At 41.4% G+C, this 17,185-nt stretch overlaps 1 protein-coding gene across 2 annotated transcripts in view; it reads right to left on the minus strand.

Moving 5' to 3' along the window:
- Nucleotides 1–15,347, minus strand: part of LOC126191480 (TRPL translocation defect protein 14) — a 186,035-nt gene extending 170,688 nt beyond the window's left edge. For both annotated transcript variants that reach the window (XM_049932375.1, XM_049932367.1), the window contains exons 1-4: nt 15,128–15,347; nt 14,879–14,946; nt 8,559–8,596; nt 8,398–8,435 (exon numbers count right to left, since the gene is read on the minus strand). In XM_049932375.1, coding sequence (XP_049788332.1) covers nt 8,398–8,435; nt 8,559–8,596; nt 14,879–14,946; nt 15,128–15,173 — 190 coding nt within the window. In that variant the 5' untranslated portion in view covers nt 15,174–15,347. The remainder of the gene's footprint in view (nt 1–8,397; nt 8,436–8,558; nt 8,597–14,878; nt 14,947–15,127) is intronic.
- Nucleotides 15,348–17,185: the final 1,838 nt, after the last annotated feature.

The following is a 17,185-nucleotide window of genomic DNA, read 5'->3' on the forward strand; positions in this document are numbered from 1 at the left end:
TGGCATTGGAAAAGTAAATCAGTGTGAGCAGCAACAGTAGTTACACTGTACCATAAGATGATATATGCTGCACTGAGCTCATGTTGCAGAACAAACATATCATGATAGATTAAAAGCTACACACAGACACACAGCAGATGCTAACTGTGTTTAACACCAAGAAATAGATTACAAGAAGCATCATGATTAGAGCATCTGGCAATCATCTCCATGGAAATGGAAAACCACCTCCACAGCCCACACAAAATAAAGGCTAAACCTTATGAAAGGCCATCCAGATGCAGCCTGTGTTTGCAATATAGACCAGATGCTTGCAACCTGTATCCGTGCCAAGTTACAGATAGCCAACAATCATTGGCAGATGAGAGGCTGCTAAAGCTCTCGTTATTCTTAGTGTTTTATTGCACCTATTAATACGCAATGGTAAAACAAATTTCACACTTAACTAATTTGGGACAGGTTAATTGAGTGGGCACCTAGAATTCCCCTTTAAAAATTATTCAGTTTGTACACTGGGCACCACATGAAAGATGTGATGGTCAATATTTATTTGATCCGACTCCAGTTACACATAGCAAAAACAAAGTTGCAAATATCTGCTGAAACATCAGAGAAAAATGATGTGAGGGAGTCAGGGCATTTTCCTTCTACTCTGTAGCAAGTCTCACCTAATCTGGAGTTCTGGGTGAGATTTCTGTAACTCTTCCCTTTTCCCAAAACTCACGAGTCCTTTTCCTTCATCCCACTTTCTTTTACTTCAACCCTTCTAACAGAAGCAAATGGCTCCAAAAGTTCACGTTTCCACATCGTTCACGCTGAAATGTTACAATGATTTAATCTAAAATAAGTATTGTGGCAGCGGTTGCCTAAATTATATGAATCGATCACACTCTGTACAAGATCACTTCATTATTTTCTAATTCTTCTCCTTAGAATCCTTTCTGTTACTGATAATTACAGCATTTCTGCATTGTAATATAATTAATGATTTCATCTCAATGAAGGAAACTACATTGTGGTGACAGACATATCTGTAGTTTAGACCAAGATCTAGGTTAGGTTGGAGGGGTCACTGGTTTTAAGTTGGTTGGATTAAAAGAGGGGGAAAGGGACCAAACTACGAGATGATCAGTCCCTTGTTCCAAATAAAACAATGCCACAAGCGTGTGAATAAAACGGACGAGACTGACAATTCAAAACAGAATGAAAGGAAAAAAAATCACAAGACCGTTGACAGAAACACAAGAAACGGGATGAAGAGATTAAAACAACAAAGCAGATTACCATGGCTGACTATGAGAATAAAAAAGGAGAAGCCAGGCATCCTGCAACACATTAAAACCTCCACCCTAGAATCACTAGGATGGAGGACACAGAGGGACAAAGGACATGCACTAAAACTTAGATCAAATGATAAAACCCACCCTCACAAATAAAACGTAAAACTAAATCAGCCAATGAGGCGTTGTCAGATAAAATTAGTAGCAAAGAGTCCGGTAACCCAAGATTTCGTCACTGGGCAGTCAAAGTGGGACAGTGCACCAGAGAATGGGCAACTGTCAACTGGGCACTGTATCGACACTCAGGCGGTTGTTCACGGTGCAGGAGGTAACCATGGGTCACCCAAGTCGCTGGCATAGTAGCTCAGCGTGTTCAGTCAGAGGGTTGCTCGCCCTCTGTAATAAAAAAAAAAAGAGCAAAGGAATCAACAATCAACTTTAACAGATGTCTTGTCACGTCCGCCCAGACCAACAATACCGGGGGGGGAGGGGGGGGAATCATCAATCCACACGTGGGCAATGTGGAGCAGGCAGAGGACAACTGATTCCCTGCAAGAGGCCCGCATGGAAGACTTCCACATATTTGTAGTCTCCTTAATGACATGCAGTTTGTTGTGTGTACTGTTATGCCATTCCATTTCCCACAGCCTAAAAACCCTATGGCATATGTCAGAATGCGGGTCAGGTTCAGAGATTCCCATCTCCGGAAGGTTTCTGTGTAGCCAGTTTGGCCAGCCTGTTGGCAAGTTCGTTGTCTGTGATGCCGAAGTGTCCTGGGGTCCACACAAACACCACTGAACGATGGGACCGGTCCAGGGCATAAATGGTCTTCTGGATGGATGCTACCAAAGGATGGCGAGGGTAGCACTGATCAATAGATTATAGGCTACTCAAGGAGCCAGTATACAGGAGAAACGATTTCCCGGGGCATGAACAGATATACAGAAGTACACAAGAGACAGCCACCAGCTCTGCAGTGAATACACTGCAGCCATCGGGCAAGGAATGCTGTTCAAAATGGCCTCTGTGGATGTAGGCGGAGCCAACATGACCATCAGCCATCGGGCCGTCGGTGTAAACCACTTCATAGCCCCGGAACACGTCAAGAATCTAGAGGAAGTGGCAACGGACAGTGGCAGGAGTAACTGAGTCCTTAGGTCATGCCTAAGGTCCAGACAAATCTGCGGCCTAGGTTTACACCATGGACGTGTATGCAGATGGACCTGGATTGGAGGTGGTAAAGGGAAGGACTCCAGACAGAAGGGATTACATGCAAACTGCAATCGTTAGCACTGACTTGGGCTGCCGGTACGGGAGATGAACTGCCAAGGGGTGAAAAAGGAGACGGTAATTCGGAAGCTCAGGAGAAAAATGAGTGTGTGCAACGTAACTGATGAGCAGTTGTGCACATCAGATCTGCAATGGAGGGACTCCGGCCTCCACAAGGACACTGGTCACTGGAATCGTTCTAAAAGCTCCCATTGCTAGGCGAATGCCACAGTGGTGCACTGGGTCGAGTACACTCAGCGTTGAGGGCACCGCTGAATCATAAAGCATACTCCCATAGTCTAGGCGGGATTGAACAAGGGCTTTGTAGAGCTGCAGCAGCATAGAGCGATCTGCACCCCAGCTGGTGTTGCTCAGGTAGAAGAGGGCACTGAGGTGCTGCCAAGCACTTCCACTTAAGCTGACAAAGGTGAGGAAGCCAAGCCAATCGGGTGTCAAAAGCCAGTCCTAAGAATCTATATGTCTCCACTACAGTGAATGAATCATAATTAAGGTAAAGTTCTGGTTCAGGATGAATGGTAAGACACTGACAGAAGCGCACAACACACCACTTTGCGGCTGAAAACTGGAAGCCATGGGCGAGAGCCCATGACTGCGCCTTGTGGATGGTTCCCTGTAGGCACTGGTCAGCAACACCAGTACTGATGGAGAAGTACAAAATGCAGAAGTCATCCGCATACAGAGAGCGTGAGACGGATGGCCCTACAGCTGCTGCTAGACCGTTAATGGCCACTAATAATAGTGGCACTCAATACAGAGCCCTGTGGGACCCCATCTTCTGGATATGGAGCAGAACTATGGGAGGCACCAACTTGGACACAGTAAGTATGGAGCAACAGGAAATTCTGGGTAAGAATCTGGAGCAGGTCTCTGAGACCCCACTCGTATAATGTGGCAAGGATATGATGTCACGGGGTGGTGTCATACGCTTTGTGTAGATCAAAAAAGACGGCAACCAGGTGGTGGTGTCTGGAAAAAGCTGTTTGGATGCAGACTTGAGGGACACAAGATTAACAGTGGTAGAGTGACCCTGTTGGAAGATGCCCCGAGATGGAGCCAGTAGGCCACCTGAGTCCAGGGCCCAACCTAACTGCTGACACACCATACGTTCCAGCAGCTTACAAACAACGTTGGTGAGGCTGATGGGCCAATAGCTATCCACATCAAGTGGATTTCAAACAGGTCTGAGCACTGGAACAATGGTGCTCTACTGCAATTGCGATGGAAAGATGCCATCGCACCAGATTTGGTTGAAGACGATGAGATGTCACTTGTAGTCAGATGAGAGGTGTTTAATCATCTGACAAGATCCAATCCGGCCCAGGAGCTCCCACTCTCTAGGTGGGGTCTTATAGGGTTCACTATGGCGTGCAGTGAACAAGAGGAATTTCCTTTCCATCCACAGTTTGAAGGTGCGAAAGGCTGGGGGGTAGTTCTCCAATGCAGAGGCTCGAGAATAGTGCTCAGCAAAGTGCTCGGCAATCACGTTTGCGTCAGTACATAGCACACCATTGATGGTAATGCCAAGGACACCTAGAGATGGGTGCCGCTTATGTCACTGTACAGCTCGCCGACACACTATAATTGCCTCAGTGACTTCTGGAGACTACCAAGGGACTGTCTTTTGCCGGGGCCACCCTAAAGAGCGAGGGATTACATTTTCTGCCGCAGAAACGATTGTGATAGTCACCTGCTGAACCATCACATCAATGTTCCCATGTGGGGGAGATTCAACAGTGACAGCAGAGGTGAAAGTTTCCTAGTCCGCCTTGTTTAAAGCCCATCTGGGCAGGCGTCTGTGGGCCTGATGCCAGGTCAGTGACAGGAAGATGGGGAAGTGGTCACTACCACACAGGTCATGTGCTCTGCAGTGGATAGTTGGGAGAAGTCCTGGGCTGCAAATTGATAAATCAATGGCCGAGTAACTACCATGAGCCACAGTGAAATGTGTGGCAGCCCCAGTATTTAAGAGGCAGAGGTTGAACTGAGACAGCAAAGTTTAGACATCTCTGCCTTGGCCAGTAAGCATGGTGCCATCCCACAAGGGGTTATGGGCATTAATCTCCCAAAAGTAGGAATGGTTTAGAGAGTTTATCAATCAGTTCAGCAAATACATTCAGGAGTACTGCACCACCTGGAGGATGTAGACAGTTATTTCCTGCATTGTCCATATTCTGACAGCCATGGCTTCAAGAGGGGTTTGAAGGGGCACAATTTCACTACAGACTGAGTTTAGCACATAAACAAGAACTTCACCTGACACTATTTTAGTCACTACAGTTCCTGTAATATCCCTTATAGCGACAGAGGGCAGGGGTTCACATTCCCAGTAACCATGTTTCCTGGAGGGCAATGCAGAAAGCATGTGTAAAGCTTAACAGTTGCCGTAACTCAGCCAGGTGGTGGAAAAAACCGCCACAATTCCACTAGAGGATGACATCATCGTGAGACTGGGAAGGCATGGAACATTCAATGAAGCAGTTTACACCTCAGGGTCACCTGCTGCCACTGACTTTTTGCCTAAGCAGTCTATATCCATTGTGTCTGAAGGTCTGGTGAGATCCAGGTCCTCAGCAGATGCCAGATCTCCACCCCATCCTCAGACGCAGAGCTTGTAGGTAGCGGTGGTGTGGGTGCCACCACACATTCCTTGTTCTTGGGGGTCTTCTTTTTCGATTTCTCACACTGTCCCTTGGGTTTCCCTGGCTGGGAAAACTTCACTGAATCTTTCTCTGGGACTGAGGATGAGTGTGAAGACCTGCGACCAGCTGCTTGTGGGCTCTTCAGCCACTGGCAGGTGTCATCTTTCCCACTAGCAGAAACCTGGGAAGGGAGTGACCCCAAGGGAACCCTCCCTAGCGAGAGGAGCAGAATTAGCCTTACACTTCTCTGGCTCAAAAGTGGGGACTGAAATCCCCGGAATTTGAGGAATTGATGGGGGCAACAACTGTTCTCATAGCGGCGATGTATGAGTGGTCATAGCCACAGGATGTTGGTGCTCAAATTTCCTCTTAGCATCAGTGTAGGTCAGCCAGTCCAGGGCCTTATATTCCATGATTTTCTTCTCTTTCTGTAAAATCCTGCAGTCTGGCGAACAAGGTGAATGATGCTCTCTGCAACTGACACAGATGGGAGGTGGGGCACATGGAGTATTGGGATGCAATGGACGTTCACAATCTCAACACAGGATGCTGGAAGTACAGCGGGAAGACATATGGCCAAAATTCCAGCACTTTTAAAGCACCATGTTGTGGGAGGGATGTATGGCTTGACATCACAGTGGTAGACCATCACCTTGACCTTCCCGGGCAATATGTCACCCTCAAAAGCCAAGATGAAGGTACCAGTGGCAACCTGATTATCCCTCAGACCCCGATGGACGCGCTGGATGAAATGAACCCCTTGCTGCTCTAAATTTGCACGCAGCTTGTCGTCAGACTGCAGAAGGAGGTCCCTGTGGAATGTAATACCATGGACTATATTTAAGCTCATATGGGCATGATGGTAACAAACATCCCCAACTTGCTACAAGCGAGTAATGCCATGACTGGACAGAGGATGCTGTTTTTATCAAAACTGACCCAGAGCATATTTCGGACAAGCCCTCCACCTCACCAAACTTGTCCTCCAAATGCTCCATAAAAAACAGACTTCATGGACATGAAAGATTCCCCATCACCTCTTGGACATACAAAGTACCAGGTTGAATAAGCTTCACTGCCGTCTGGCAGGATGGCCATTGCTGGGAGTCCTGATGTCCCAGGGTGACGGTCATCTGGTCCTTGCCATACATGGGGAGTTAACAGAGCAGGCATGAGCATAGTGATTCCTGTGTTGTCAGAGGGCTACAATCAACAGGGTACATGGCAGCCCCACCACAACTGACTGGTTACTGTACCAGATATGAGGTGCAAAGAAGTCCATGGTCATCGTCGGCACAAAGTGACACTGCATAGCGCATGGGGGAAAAACACACCCAGGAAGATGTCCTCACCCAAAGAGAAAGAGAATGAGCGGGACTGCAATGCGACAAGAAAGTGGGCTAAAGATCTCAATGCACGACTGACACTAGGGACCATGTAAGGCACCCTACCCCTGTGTTTGCTCTTTGGGAAAATTTTGAAAAATGGAGGTCAAACCCTACAGGGGACCATCACAAAGGCTGAAACATGTGGGACTCCTTTTAGTTGCTTCTTACAACAGGCAGGAATACCTCCAGACCCGCAGGGGGCCTCACTGGTTGTCTGTCTATATCCGAATCCCACTTCAGCTACTGCCGGGTCTGCGTGCTGACAAGTCCTCTCCATTTGGCTCGGTCCCCCCACCACTTTTCTTCCTCCACTTGCTGCCAGGTCACATCTCTCCTTCCTACAGATATTCTCACTCCCATTTTCCACCATGTTCTTGGGCGCCCTCTAGGTCTTTTCCCATCCATCTTTAGTTCTTCCATAATTTTGGGGAGAGAGTGCCCATGCATCCTTTTAACATGCCCATACCATCTTAATCTTTTTTTTCTTCAATTTCTTCTCTCATACTTTCTAGTTTAAGGTCCTTCCTAATCTCTACATTCCTTACTCTGTCCACTCTTGTTTTCCCTTAATTGCTCTGAGAAATTTCATTTCCCCTGCTTGCAGTCTGCTCCAGTCTGGTTATAAGTTAGCAAAAACAATGAATGTGAATATTAAATGTACATTGTTATTTCAAAACTATTCAGAGTAAAGTTGATGTCTTATTTTACCTTGGAAGCTAATAACTTTGTTTATCATTATTTTCTGTTTACTTGCATCCAAAGAGATGAAAAAAACAAATTATTTATTACATGCCTGTGTTTACCTACCCCAGCTCACACAGTTTTTCTCTGATTATTCAATTTGATTATACTCTAGCAAGCAGTATGGTCGTTACATTAAATGCATAATATTTCTCCCCAAATCAAAACAAAAACATCAATATATCATTAGCTACATAAATACACTGCTTAGCCATCATGTCTCCTCCTTTCAGATGTTATGAACAAACACTTTAAGTTAGACCATGGAGAAATTTCACTTTGGTGAAACACGGCCATACATAAATTTTGAGTATATAGGAACCAGACAAAGTTTTGTAGACTAAAAATGCTAAAAAAGAACAGCTTAGGACAGGGCTAAGAGAGCAAAGTTTTAAAACATTATAATGGTGCAGAAGGCCATGATTAAGATCTTAAGACCTTCAGGTGTCAGAGCAACTAAGTCTACAACGCTGGAAAGCTAACACCACTGCATAAGGTATATTAAATAAACTTTGGTTAGAAAGGATACTTACAATAGTCTCAATTGCACCCAATTTGTTCCAGCAACAAGATGTGACCAGAATAATTATGACTAATAAAATATACAGACTTAAACATTGCACCTGACAGAAGCAACAGGAAATGCTAAAAATACAATGGAGCAACAGCAGTTAGTACACATGTCAACAGGCATGTGAAATAGGTACACTATCAACACTAACAATTTACTGTCCTGTCTCAAATTACTATGTCCTTATACTGTCCCGTACCTGTAATGCCATCAGAATGATAATTCAATACTTTGTACAATACAGTTTGCTCAATTATTTACCACTGTTAGTGGATCACAAGAATCAGTCCAACACTTAACATTTACCATGCGTTAGGAACACACACACACACACACACAGTAAATCAGTATCAAGGTCCTCTTCTCTTCAAGAATTAGTATATACACAAGTGCATTCCGCAGTACTTGCGAGCACACAGACAAGGAGAAGACAAAGTGTAGAAGGCTGCATTCACATTGTTATGTACATTACTGACAATTGTACTCACCCTCTTGTGCTGAGAGATCTGTGAATTTTATCCCACCACTAGAAAACAGATAAAGAAATTGTGACATTAATTGACAGGTACACAAACATCAGCACAATATTTGTTCAAAATTGTGAACCAATGTGAAAGGTACCAAATTTAAATGAACAAGAACTACATACCTCAAAAGAACTGTTGCTGTTTCTGGTACTCTAAATACCTGAAATTGTAAAGAAGAAAGTTATCTTTCAATCTGTCACATAATAGTATGTCGCTTGTAATAGAGTTCTTGAAAAAAGAATTTTTTGGCAACAAAACTATTAATTATTAATTCTGTAATATTTTCCACATAGTGGTACACATCTGATGACTCCCATGCCACCTGCTTCTCTGCTATTCAGTCACGTATTACCTCTCATTAGCTTTTTTCATAAAGGAAACCATTATGGATGCAGAAAGCATAAACTGTTAGTCAAAAAGAAGTGGCTTTGACAAATATGTTATTTACCAAGTACTACTGAGGACCTAATGCAATATCAACCAAGCTCCCTTGCTGTGGCTTATTTACAACTTAAATAATGTGTGCAAATAAGCAGCTTCCAAACATCATCACAGAAAACTGGTTGCTATCAGTTTTCTTGACATGGAGTTGCTACTTCTAAATCAAGTACCTCCTCAATTACCATCATGAGGCTGAGTGCATCCCTTTCCAGTTCTCCCCAAAGGGAAAGTCCCTGGCAGTAACCGGGAATTGAACCTGGTGGGTACCTTGCACTGCCGTCACACACACTGGCCACTGAGCTACAGAGGCAGACTGATTATACCATTCACACATGTAGAATACATAATGCTAATATGCACAGGATGAGAAATACAACCCCATACTGTGAACATGACAGTAAATTTCCATGATGGACATATATCCTTACAGTGGATATTATGAATCACCAGATAGCATGTTTGGTCTGTAAATTATGATTTTTGCACCAAGCACATTGCACATGTACAGTGCACTGGTGGTGTCTGTGCTGCCACGTTTCTTGTTTCCATATGTTATTTGCCCTCACTTTATGTTCAGGAATGTATACAGATGCATTGAACTGAGGATAAGTAGGTGCTCACGAAGGATTGTGTCATTTGCAAGAATACAACCCCCCCCCCCCCCACCTCATTCTTCGAGGTCTTGGAACAATTTCATCCTGAAAAATTCACAGAGGTACATACCGCTGTAGCTCAATCACTTTCTGCACTTTCTGAGTAATCTTTGTCAGATAAATGCTGCTGTTTGTGCATATTGTTGGGGTGTTGAGAACCAATAGTACACTAAATGAGTTGGATAGTCAAGATCTTATTCAACCCAAGCAGACAAACTGGAGAGCTTGCATGTGGCCAGTGCCTCTGCAGTAACCACTGACATGCTCTGGCAGAGTATGACTGGTCTACTTGGAGATCAGGACATTGTTGAGGATCTGTTTGGAGGAAAAAATCTGATTTTTTTGTGATATATTCAGTTCATCAGCTGGCAACCACTGAGTGCTATATAATGTATTTATGTAAAACTGAACTTTTATATAAAAAATGAAAATGCTTATCTACACATTGAACAATGTGAACACTCCCTTCTTTGTTGTATAAACATGACTCTGCAGGCTAAAAACACCATATTAAATAACAAAAATTAAAAATTTATGCTGAAAATAGACATACTGTAGGGATAAAACATACCAACTATATTTTAAGTGTGTTGAAATACAGTTATCACAGTATTAGTTCAATACCAAGAATGCAAGTTTAATAAAGAAGTTGCATTACCTACAGGGTAACACTTCACGACAACTCAAATGAATAGTAAGTAGGTTCTGTAACTGATAGTCTTCCCACTAGGTGCTGCTATTTTAAGGTGGCTTTTTTCTATATTTCCTTGATCTCTCTTCAAAGATGTTCCTTATGTCACAAGCTAAACCTAGTCAGTTTCATACAGAAGGCTCAGGTCTACATCTACATATTTCCAAGTCTTTGAACAAATTAATCCTTCGATTCATCTAAAGAATTTTCATATATTTTCCTATGGTAGTCTCTTACATTACCTTCCACTTTGACATGATGTACTTCAAGTAGTATTGTATACTAAATTAAAGAACAGTGAAAATGACTTCCATATTTCGCTTTAGACAGGTGGTAATTAACAGTAATATAGATATGTACAAAGAGGGAAGTGCAGCATAATTTAAAGTAGTAGATGACATATTTCATGATGGGAAGGTGACTGGATGCGAAGGACAGGGAAAACCTTTCCAATTACATGACTAAACCTGCCCTTCTTGGTCTCTTAGCCATTCATGCCATATAACTTCGCTTTTTGGGTCACGAGCAATGTGTGATACGAGTAGTTGGCTTCGTCCAGTGACACAATTTTAATGGCTGCTGGCCATCACTTTTTGGTGCATAAATTTATAGTTTTGTTGTTGGTTGGTGAAGCCAATGAACATGAAAGGAAAAAACTGGTTGTGATGACACTGGTCTGTAGCTCAGCCTGAGGTATAGGTTAAGTTGGATAGTAACAGTTTGGTTGTGAATTGGCACAGCCATTGATATGGTAAAAAAAAACCACCAACCTCAGTTGTGGTGGCAGTCATCTATATATTTGTCTGTCTGAAAAATTCGCCAATAACATTATGTTACAGTGGCCATATTGTTCAAGGTCAAATCTGACTAATCGTACAGAGCATTCCTCTATGTCCCACTTTTTAGTGGAAGAAGTAATGAAGGCAGTTTTAATGCACCATAATGTCATTCAGCAGAAAAGTAAAGATTTAACACTTTGAACAACAGATGGATGGTGTTGAAAAACATTTCTGGTGTCATGTTGGGACATGTAACAAAATCCAAGTGACGTAGGAACTAGCCTTACATTTGCCTTCAACACTTTAGGAAATCACTGGTAAATCTCCACCTGGATGTATACTTCAACCATAGTCGTCATGAATGTGTGATCAGATTGTTGATGACTGTGCCCAGACTAGTTTACCACAGATTTCCTAAATTGCACAAGCCAGATTACAGGATGGTCCTTTGGAAAGGACAACTTATTTCCTTCCCCATCCTTGACCAAACCAAGCTTTTGCATAATACATAATACCTCATTGTTGATAGGATGTTCAACGGTAGCCCTGCTCACATTTAACATTTTTAGTTTTAACTCTAAGCATTTTAAAGTTGCATACTGATTGCAGTTGTGTTGTGTATAACAGGATGGCAAATGAAAGCAGAAAATGTCCAGTTTAATGGAGGTGTTCAGGTCCATTGCCACCTACAAATGAATATGGAATAATCCTTCAGCTACTACAAAACATTATTCGTAACTGGTTTCTAGCCACATTTCGTTCCCAAATGCTATCTTAAGTTCTAGACACCTGAAAAAGGGACATATGGGTTATGACCACAATCCATCAAAGTTAATGATTTCCGGTTACAAATATGATCACAGGACAGAATTGCATCTTAATCACGAATGAAGGTCATCAATACATTGAGATGCTTGGATGTAACTATAATTCAAAGGTTACTTGTACAACAATGTTAATCTGGAGAATTTGTACTTGGGAAATATGGAAGCGTCCGATCCCGCCCGTCTGCTTTGACCCATGACATCACAAATATGGCGGAAACAAAAACACAAACACACACACACACACACACACACACACACACACACACACACACACACACACTTTCCACAAGAAGCCTAATGACACTAACAGGACAAGTGCGGGAAATGGGGTGTTTTGGGTGGGGGGCAAACTAAATATAGACAAATTTAGACGCCTTGCGTAGCTACAACGTGTAAGTGAAGACAGCCATGCATGAATACCCACCTACCTCCCCAGGGGTCGTAACCCCTGCAACCCATAGAAGATAAAGATGCTTCAGTAGCTGATTAGTGTTTTTTGTCTTTTTTTTTAAAAAATCTTACGGGATAGAACGAACAGATCAGAAAAATAAATATAATAAACTAAAACAGAAATTGGAGGAAACAGATAATTAAAATAAGTAATAAGCGTTTTTAAATTTTTTAAAAATCTCACAAGATAGAACGAACAGATCAGAAAAGTAAATAAAATAAGATAAAACAGAACTGGAGACACCACACTCAAACCAAACTACGCGCCGTCATGACGTCACACACGACAACACCTGTGGTGTCACCGCCAGACACCACACTTGCCAGGTGGTAGCTTTAAATCGGCCGCGGTCCATTAGTACATGTCAGACCCGCGTGTCGCCACTGTCAGTAATTGCAGACCGAGCGCCACAGCACGGCAGGTCTAGAGAGACGTACTACGACTCGTCCCAGTTGTACGGACGACTTTGCTAGCGACTACACTGACGAAGCCTTTCTCTTATTTGCCGAGAGACAGTTAGAATAGCCTTCAGCTAAGTCCATGGCTACGACCTAGCAAGGCGCCATTAACCATTTCTAGAGAGAGTCTCACTTGTATCATCAAGAATGCTGTATACAAATGATGGATTAAAGTTAAGTATTCCAGCAGCTACGTACTTTTCTTTATAGCATTAATTACGTATCCTGTTTCAGACCTAACGCCAGCCGGCGTGTGTAAACGTGTGCCTTTCGGTTACCCGTCACTGTGGACTGGCTGTCTTGTCAGTCCACTACAACACCCTTACGTCACGGGTCAAAGCCGACGCGTGGGATCGGACGCTTCTGTCGACTTGTTGACATGACAGGAATTTGTGTCAAGAAGGGTGGCAAAGCCCAGTTCAGAACAAGTAGTTAAAGTGGGAATCTACGTCCACAACTGCCCTGCAGTTCACACTTAAGTGTCTGGCCAAAGTTTGTCAGGCATCAAAAGATCCCACAAGGCTGATTCACTAGTCACTGACAATTGTCAATGCAAAAAAGTAATGACTAAAAGATGTATATTCACTCATACTCTGACTAGTAAAAATTTAAAAAAAATGTCAGACTCTTTAAAGAAAATTTCCAATTCCTTGTTGCCACAGTGCCAAACTGTATCTGTATGTAACAGTTTGTGTAATAAAAGTGACTAACTACCCAAGCATAATGATATTATAATGAAAGTCTTTTTTTTTAAAAAAAAAAGAGACCTTCAAAGACACATTATCAGAGAATGAATCACAAAATAAGTAACTGAAGAGGTCAATGCAACTTTGTCAATTCATAAACAAACTCATCTTTGTGGCTAACCTGTAGTTCATGCTAAGCAATGAATCAATCTGTCACCACAACCACTGTTATTTTTTTAAATTTTCTTTCATCTTTCTTCTTCACATTCATTGGCTTTACTAACTAACAAACTGAATATATGCACAGGAATGTGATGTGACAGCACCCATTAACATTGCATCACTGGCCCAAGCGACTCGTATCAAATATTAGTCTTGACCCCACAACACAGTTATGTCACGGAGTAAAGTTAATGGATGGTACTGCAAACTTCACTTGACCCACGCCATGCCATATGAAGTTGAGGCATAGCATGAATATAAAACAATTTGTGTTTTTACTTACTGCAAACTGGTGTTATAGTTTTCTCATTGCAAGTTTCATTTGGATGGGCGGACACATTTGAACATGGTCAGTTACGGAGAGATGTATTGTACCAAATTACATTGCATACAGGCTATGAACTCTACTAAAACAGGGAGCAAACAGAGAGAACAGGGTGTAAACATCTAAATGATAAAAAAATGGAGAAGATTTCATAAAATAAAATAATCAAATAGCTTACATGGGTTCACTGTGCAGAAACGCATAATTGTAATGTATAGTTATTGTCACTGTCACATGGTTTAACATCCATGTGTTCCCTAGTCAATACGTCAATCAACATTTACTGTTCTGCAAGATGCTCTATTATTCTCCTCATTCTGAGCCAGTTTAAGTAGTCCAGATCTATTTTTGTAACTACGTTTTCTGTCATATGGAAAGCCCATTGTTTCTTTGTTAGTAACCTACTTACTAAACAACAGTATTTAAAATTTGGCAACGGTCATCCTGAAGATACGAAAAAAATGAAGTTTTTTACTAAACATGTTATACACTCAAGAATTTAACGTTTTAACATTAAAACACACCCCTTCCCATATCTGGGAAAAAAACTGTCAGATTATTGCTTTCGTACACTGTTTACACCATCTGCTCTCTAACAATTTAGATCACAAGTCTCAATAGATATAATACTACTGAGGATTAGCCTACTAACGTGGAAATCTTTTCAGAAATTATTTACAAAATTGTGTGGAAGTAATTGTATCGTTTATTACTTTCTATCATTCTCCAGGATTTTGAAGGAGCAAACTTTCCTTGATGACAACCTACTAATGCGACGCTAACTAAACCAAACTTCCTCTGCAATGTAGTCCCAAAGGTTATCACTGAGAGCGACCGCAGTTTTCTAAACTCGTCCTAACTTTCATCAGTAAGCACTCCCGCATTTGAGAAAAAGGGCAAATCACTTACCTTCCATCCCATATTTTCAAAAAACGTGCACAGACGTGATTGCCCGGTAGTTTTGCCACCGCAGGGGCCTGAAACATCGAAAGGCTGGATGAACTTTATGAACGTGTGCGCAAATGTCTTATAGTAAGCGGATTTGCAAAATTACCACCACGTATTATTGAATCAAACATGTCACATAGCGCAAAAAAAATTATGTCCGCAAACCAAAAGTCTTTATTCAAACTAAAAACATAACTGCGGTTGTCTTACCTCCGGTGAGGACGACCTTATATACTCTGTGCTTCTTGGTTTCCATCGTTGACAGATGTTCTAATGAAGTTGTAAAATACTAGTGATGAACGGTAGTGCTAGTCAAATCATTGCGATCACGATAATTGATTATGACATTCGTCAGCAACGAAAGATGCTTCTCTTCCCCTCTGTTCAGCTACGCAGCCCTACCATCCTCCATGCCGCCTTGAACGACATAACTTTGTTAGCAGAACAGTTTGAAATCTTTGCCGCAACAAAGATGTGACAGTGTTACGTTGTAGAAACTTTGATATCGAACGCAACTCTCGATTGTATGTTCATCTTAAGCCAAATTACTAGCTAATTGAGTCACATGATCAGTATACTACTGTCACTCATCTGATACTATAACTACCATCTGTCAAAAAATTTTATTTAATAGCTAACATGCCGAATTGATTTGTTTCACAGACGTTGTGGTTATTTCCATGTAGAAGAAAAAAGAATTGGTAAATAAAGGTCGACCCACTGTTGACGGAACAGAAAAGCTAAACGTTTCACAATGAATTTCAAGTAACGAACGACATTCACGCAGGTCCTCAACAAAATTCATTGGAACCATACGACTCCATCAAGATTTCTTGGGAAGACAGTTCTAACGTTGCGTGTGGCGTCGCCTGCATTATATGTGTTGTGTTTTGTGTCTCCTAAATCCTTACTTTATTTCGTTTTGTTTCCGTGATATTTTGTGAAATTTCCATGGGGAGTAGAATATTTTTCCTATGAGTGCAGTTCCATGAAAGAGGCCAAATACCTGAAAGTAAAAAAAATATTAGGTTTGCCAATAGCTGGACAAAGATAAATCATACACTGTGAACAGATAAGAATATAAATTGATGAAATAATTTTCCTTGGACAATGCTTTTTAACAATGAAAAAGTCAATTGTATTGAAGAATAAAAGTAAAATTGACTGACTTTCTTTATACTTAAATAAAAAAAACAAAATAATGGATAAGGTAAAAGGAATCTAACATTCCCTTCTGAATGTGTTTAATGTGATTGTATTTAAATATTTTCCCCAGCAAATAAACATCGATGTTTAGAAATGTTTTGATGGCAATTTTCCTTACGTTTCACTTCTCGACAGAGTATCATGCATAGTTTGTTGAGAACATCTGTTCCCATTCTGATATTTTCTTGGTTCTCTATAAACTCTATGGTAGCTAGTTCCTTAGTTCTGATAATATAATCTGACTTTTCTATCACATACAGATTCTCTTAGCCTCATTCTCATCGTTCAATTCTGGGCTAAGTGAAGTGAAATTATGTTGACATTCCATATTATATGCACATCACCATTTGAAGGTGACTTCGTCTTAAGCACCTTGATGTTCAGTGTAGATTGGCCCTAATTATTTTAAGATAATTTGTCACAGGTTTTCACTAATTAATGACTGTATTAATGTTGTAAGAAAACAGCATAGTAAGTTCTACGTGTACAACTCCAGTGATGTATGTAGTACTTAGCCTAAGATTATTTATGAAGAAAGACTAATTTTTGAGTGTTTAAATGTCAGCAATTGATACTTTAGAAAAATTCTCTGGAACTTTTAAAACAGTTCAGTAGAGTCATTTTTGCACTTTGTGTTACTGAAATTTCCAGAGAAAATCATGTGTAAATTAACATATTTTGCTTATTTTCACTCAATAAACATCGTCAGCAGTTAACAAGAACGCAGTCAACGGATTCATTCCAGTTCCAAACCTAAAATTGTTGGTTCCATTCTACTGAGATGATTTCTGATCGCTTCTTCTCACATGAACATAATCTTTCAAATCAATAGTTTCGGATGTTACAAAGCAGTCTTACAGTGTTATTTCTACAGACATGTTGACACTACTTTTTTCATGCTATTGTATTAGAGTGACCATATGTTGTTCTTTACAAGTGCATTCGTTTTGTTTCTTATCGATCAACGTGTAGTCTCCAATAATACACAAGAATTTTGTTTAGGCCATCTCTATCCTCTTCATCAACAGTTTACTCATAGTCAATGCATCTGTGCCAAATAAA

Source organism: Schistocerca cancellata, chromosome 1 (genome assembly GCF_023864275.1).
Source record: "Schistocerca cancellata isolate TAMUIC-IGC-003103 chromosome 1, iqSchCanc2.1, whole genome shotgun sequence".
Taxonomy (NCBI): Eukaryota; Metazoa; Arthropoda; class Insecta; order Orthoptera; family Acrididae; genus Schistocerca; species Schistocerca cancellata.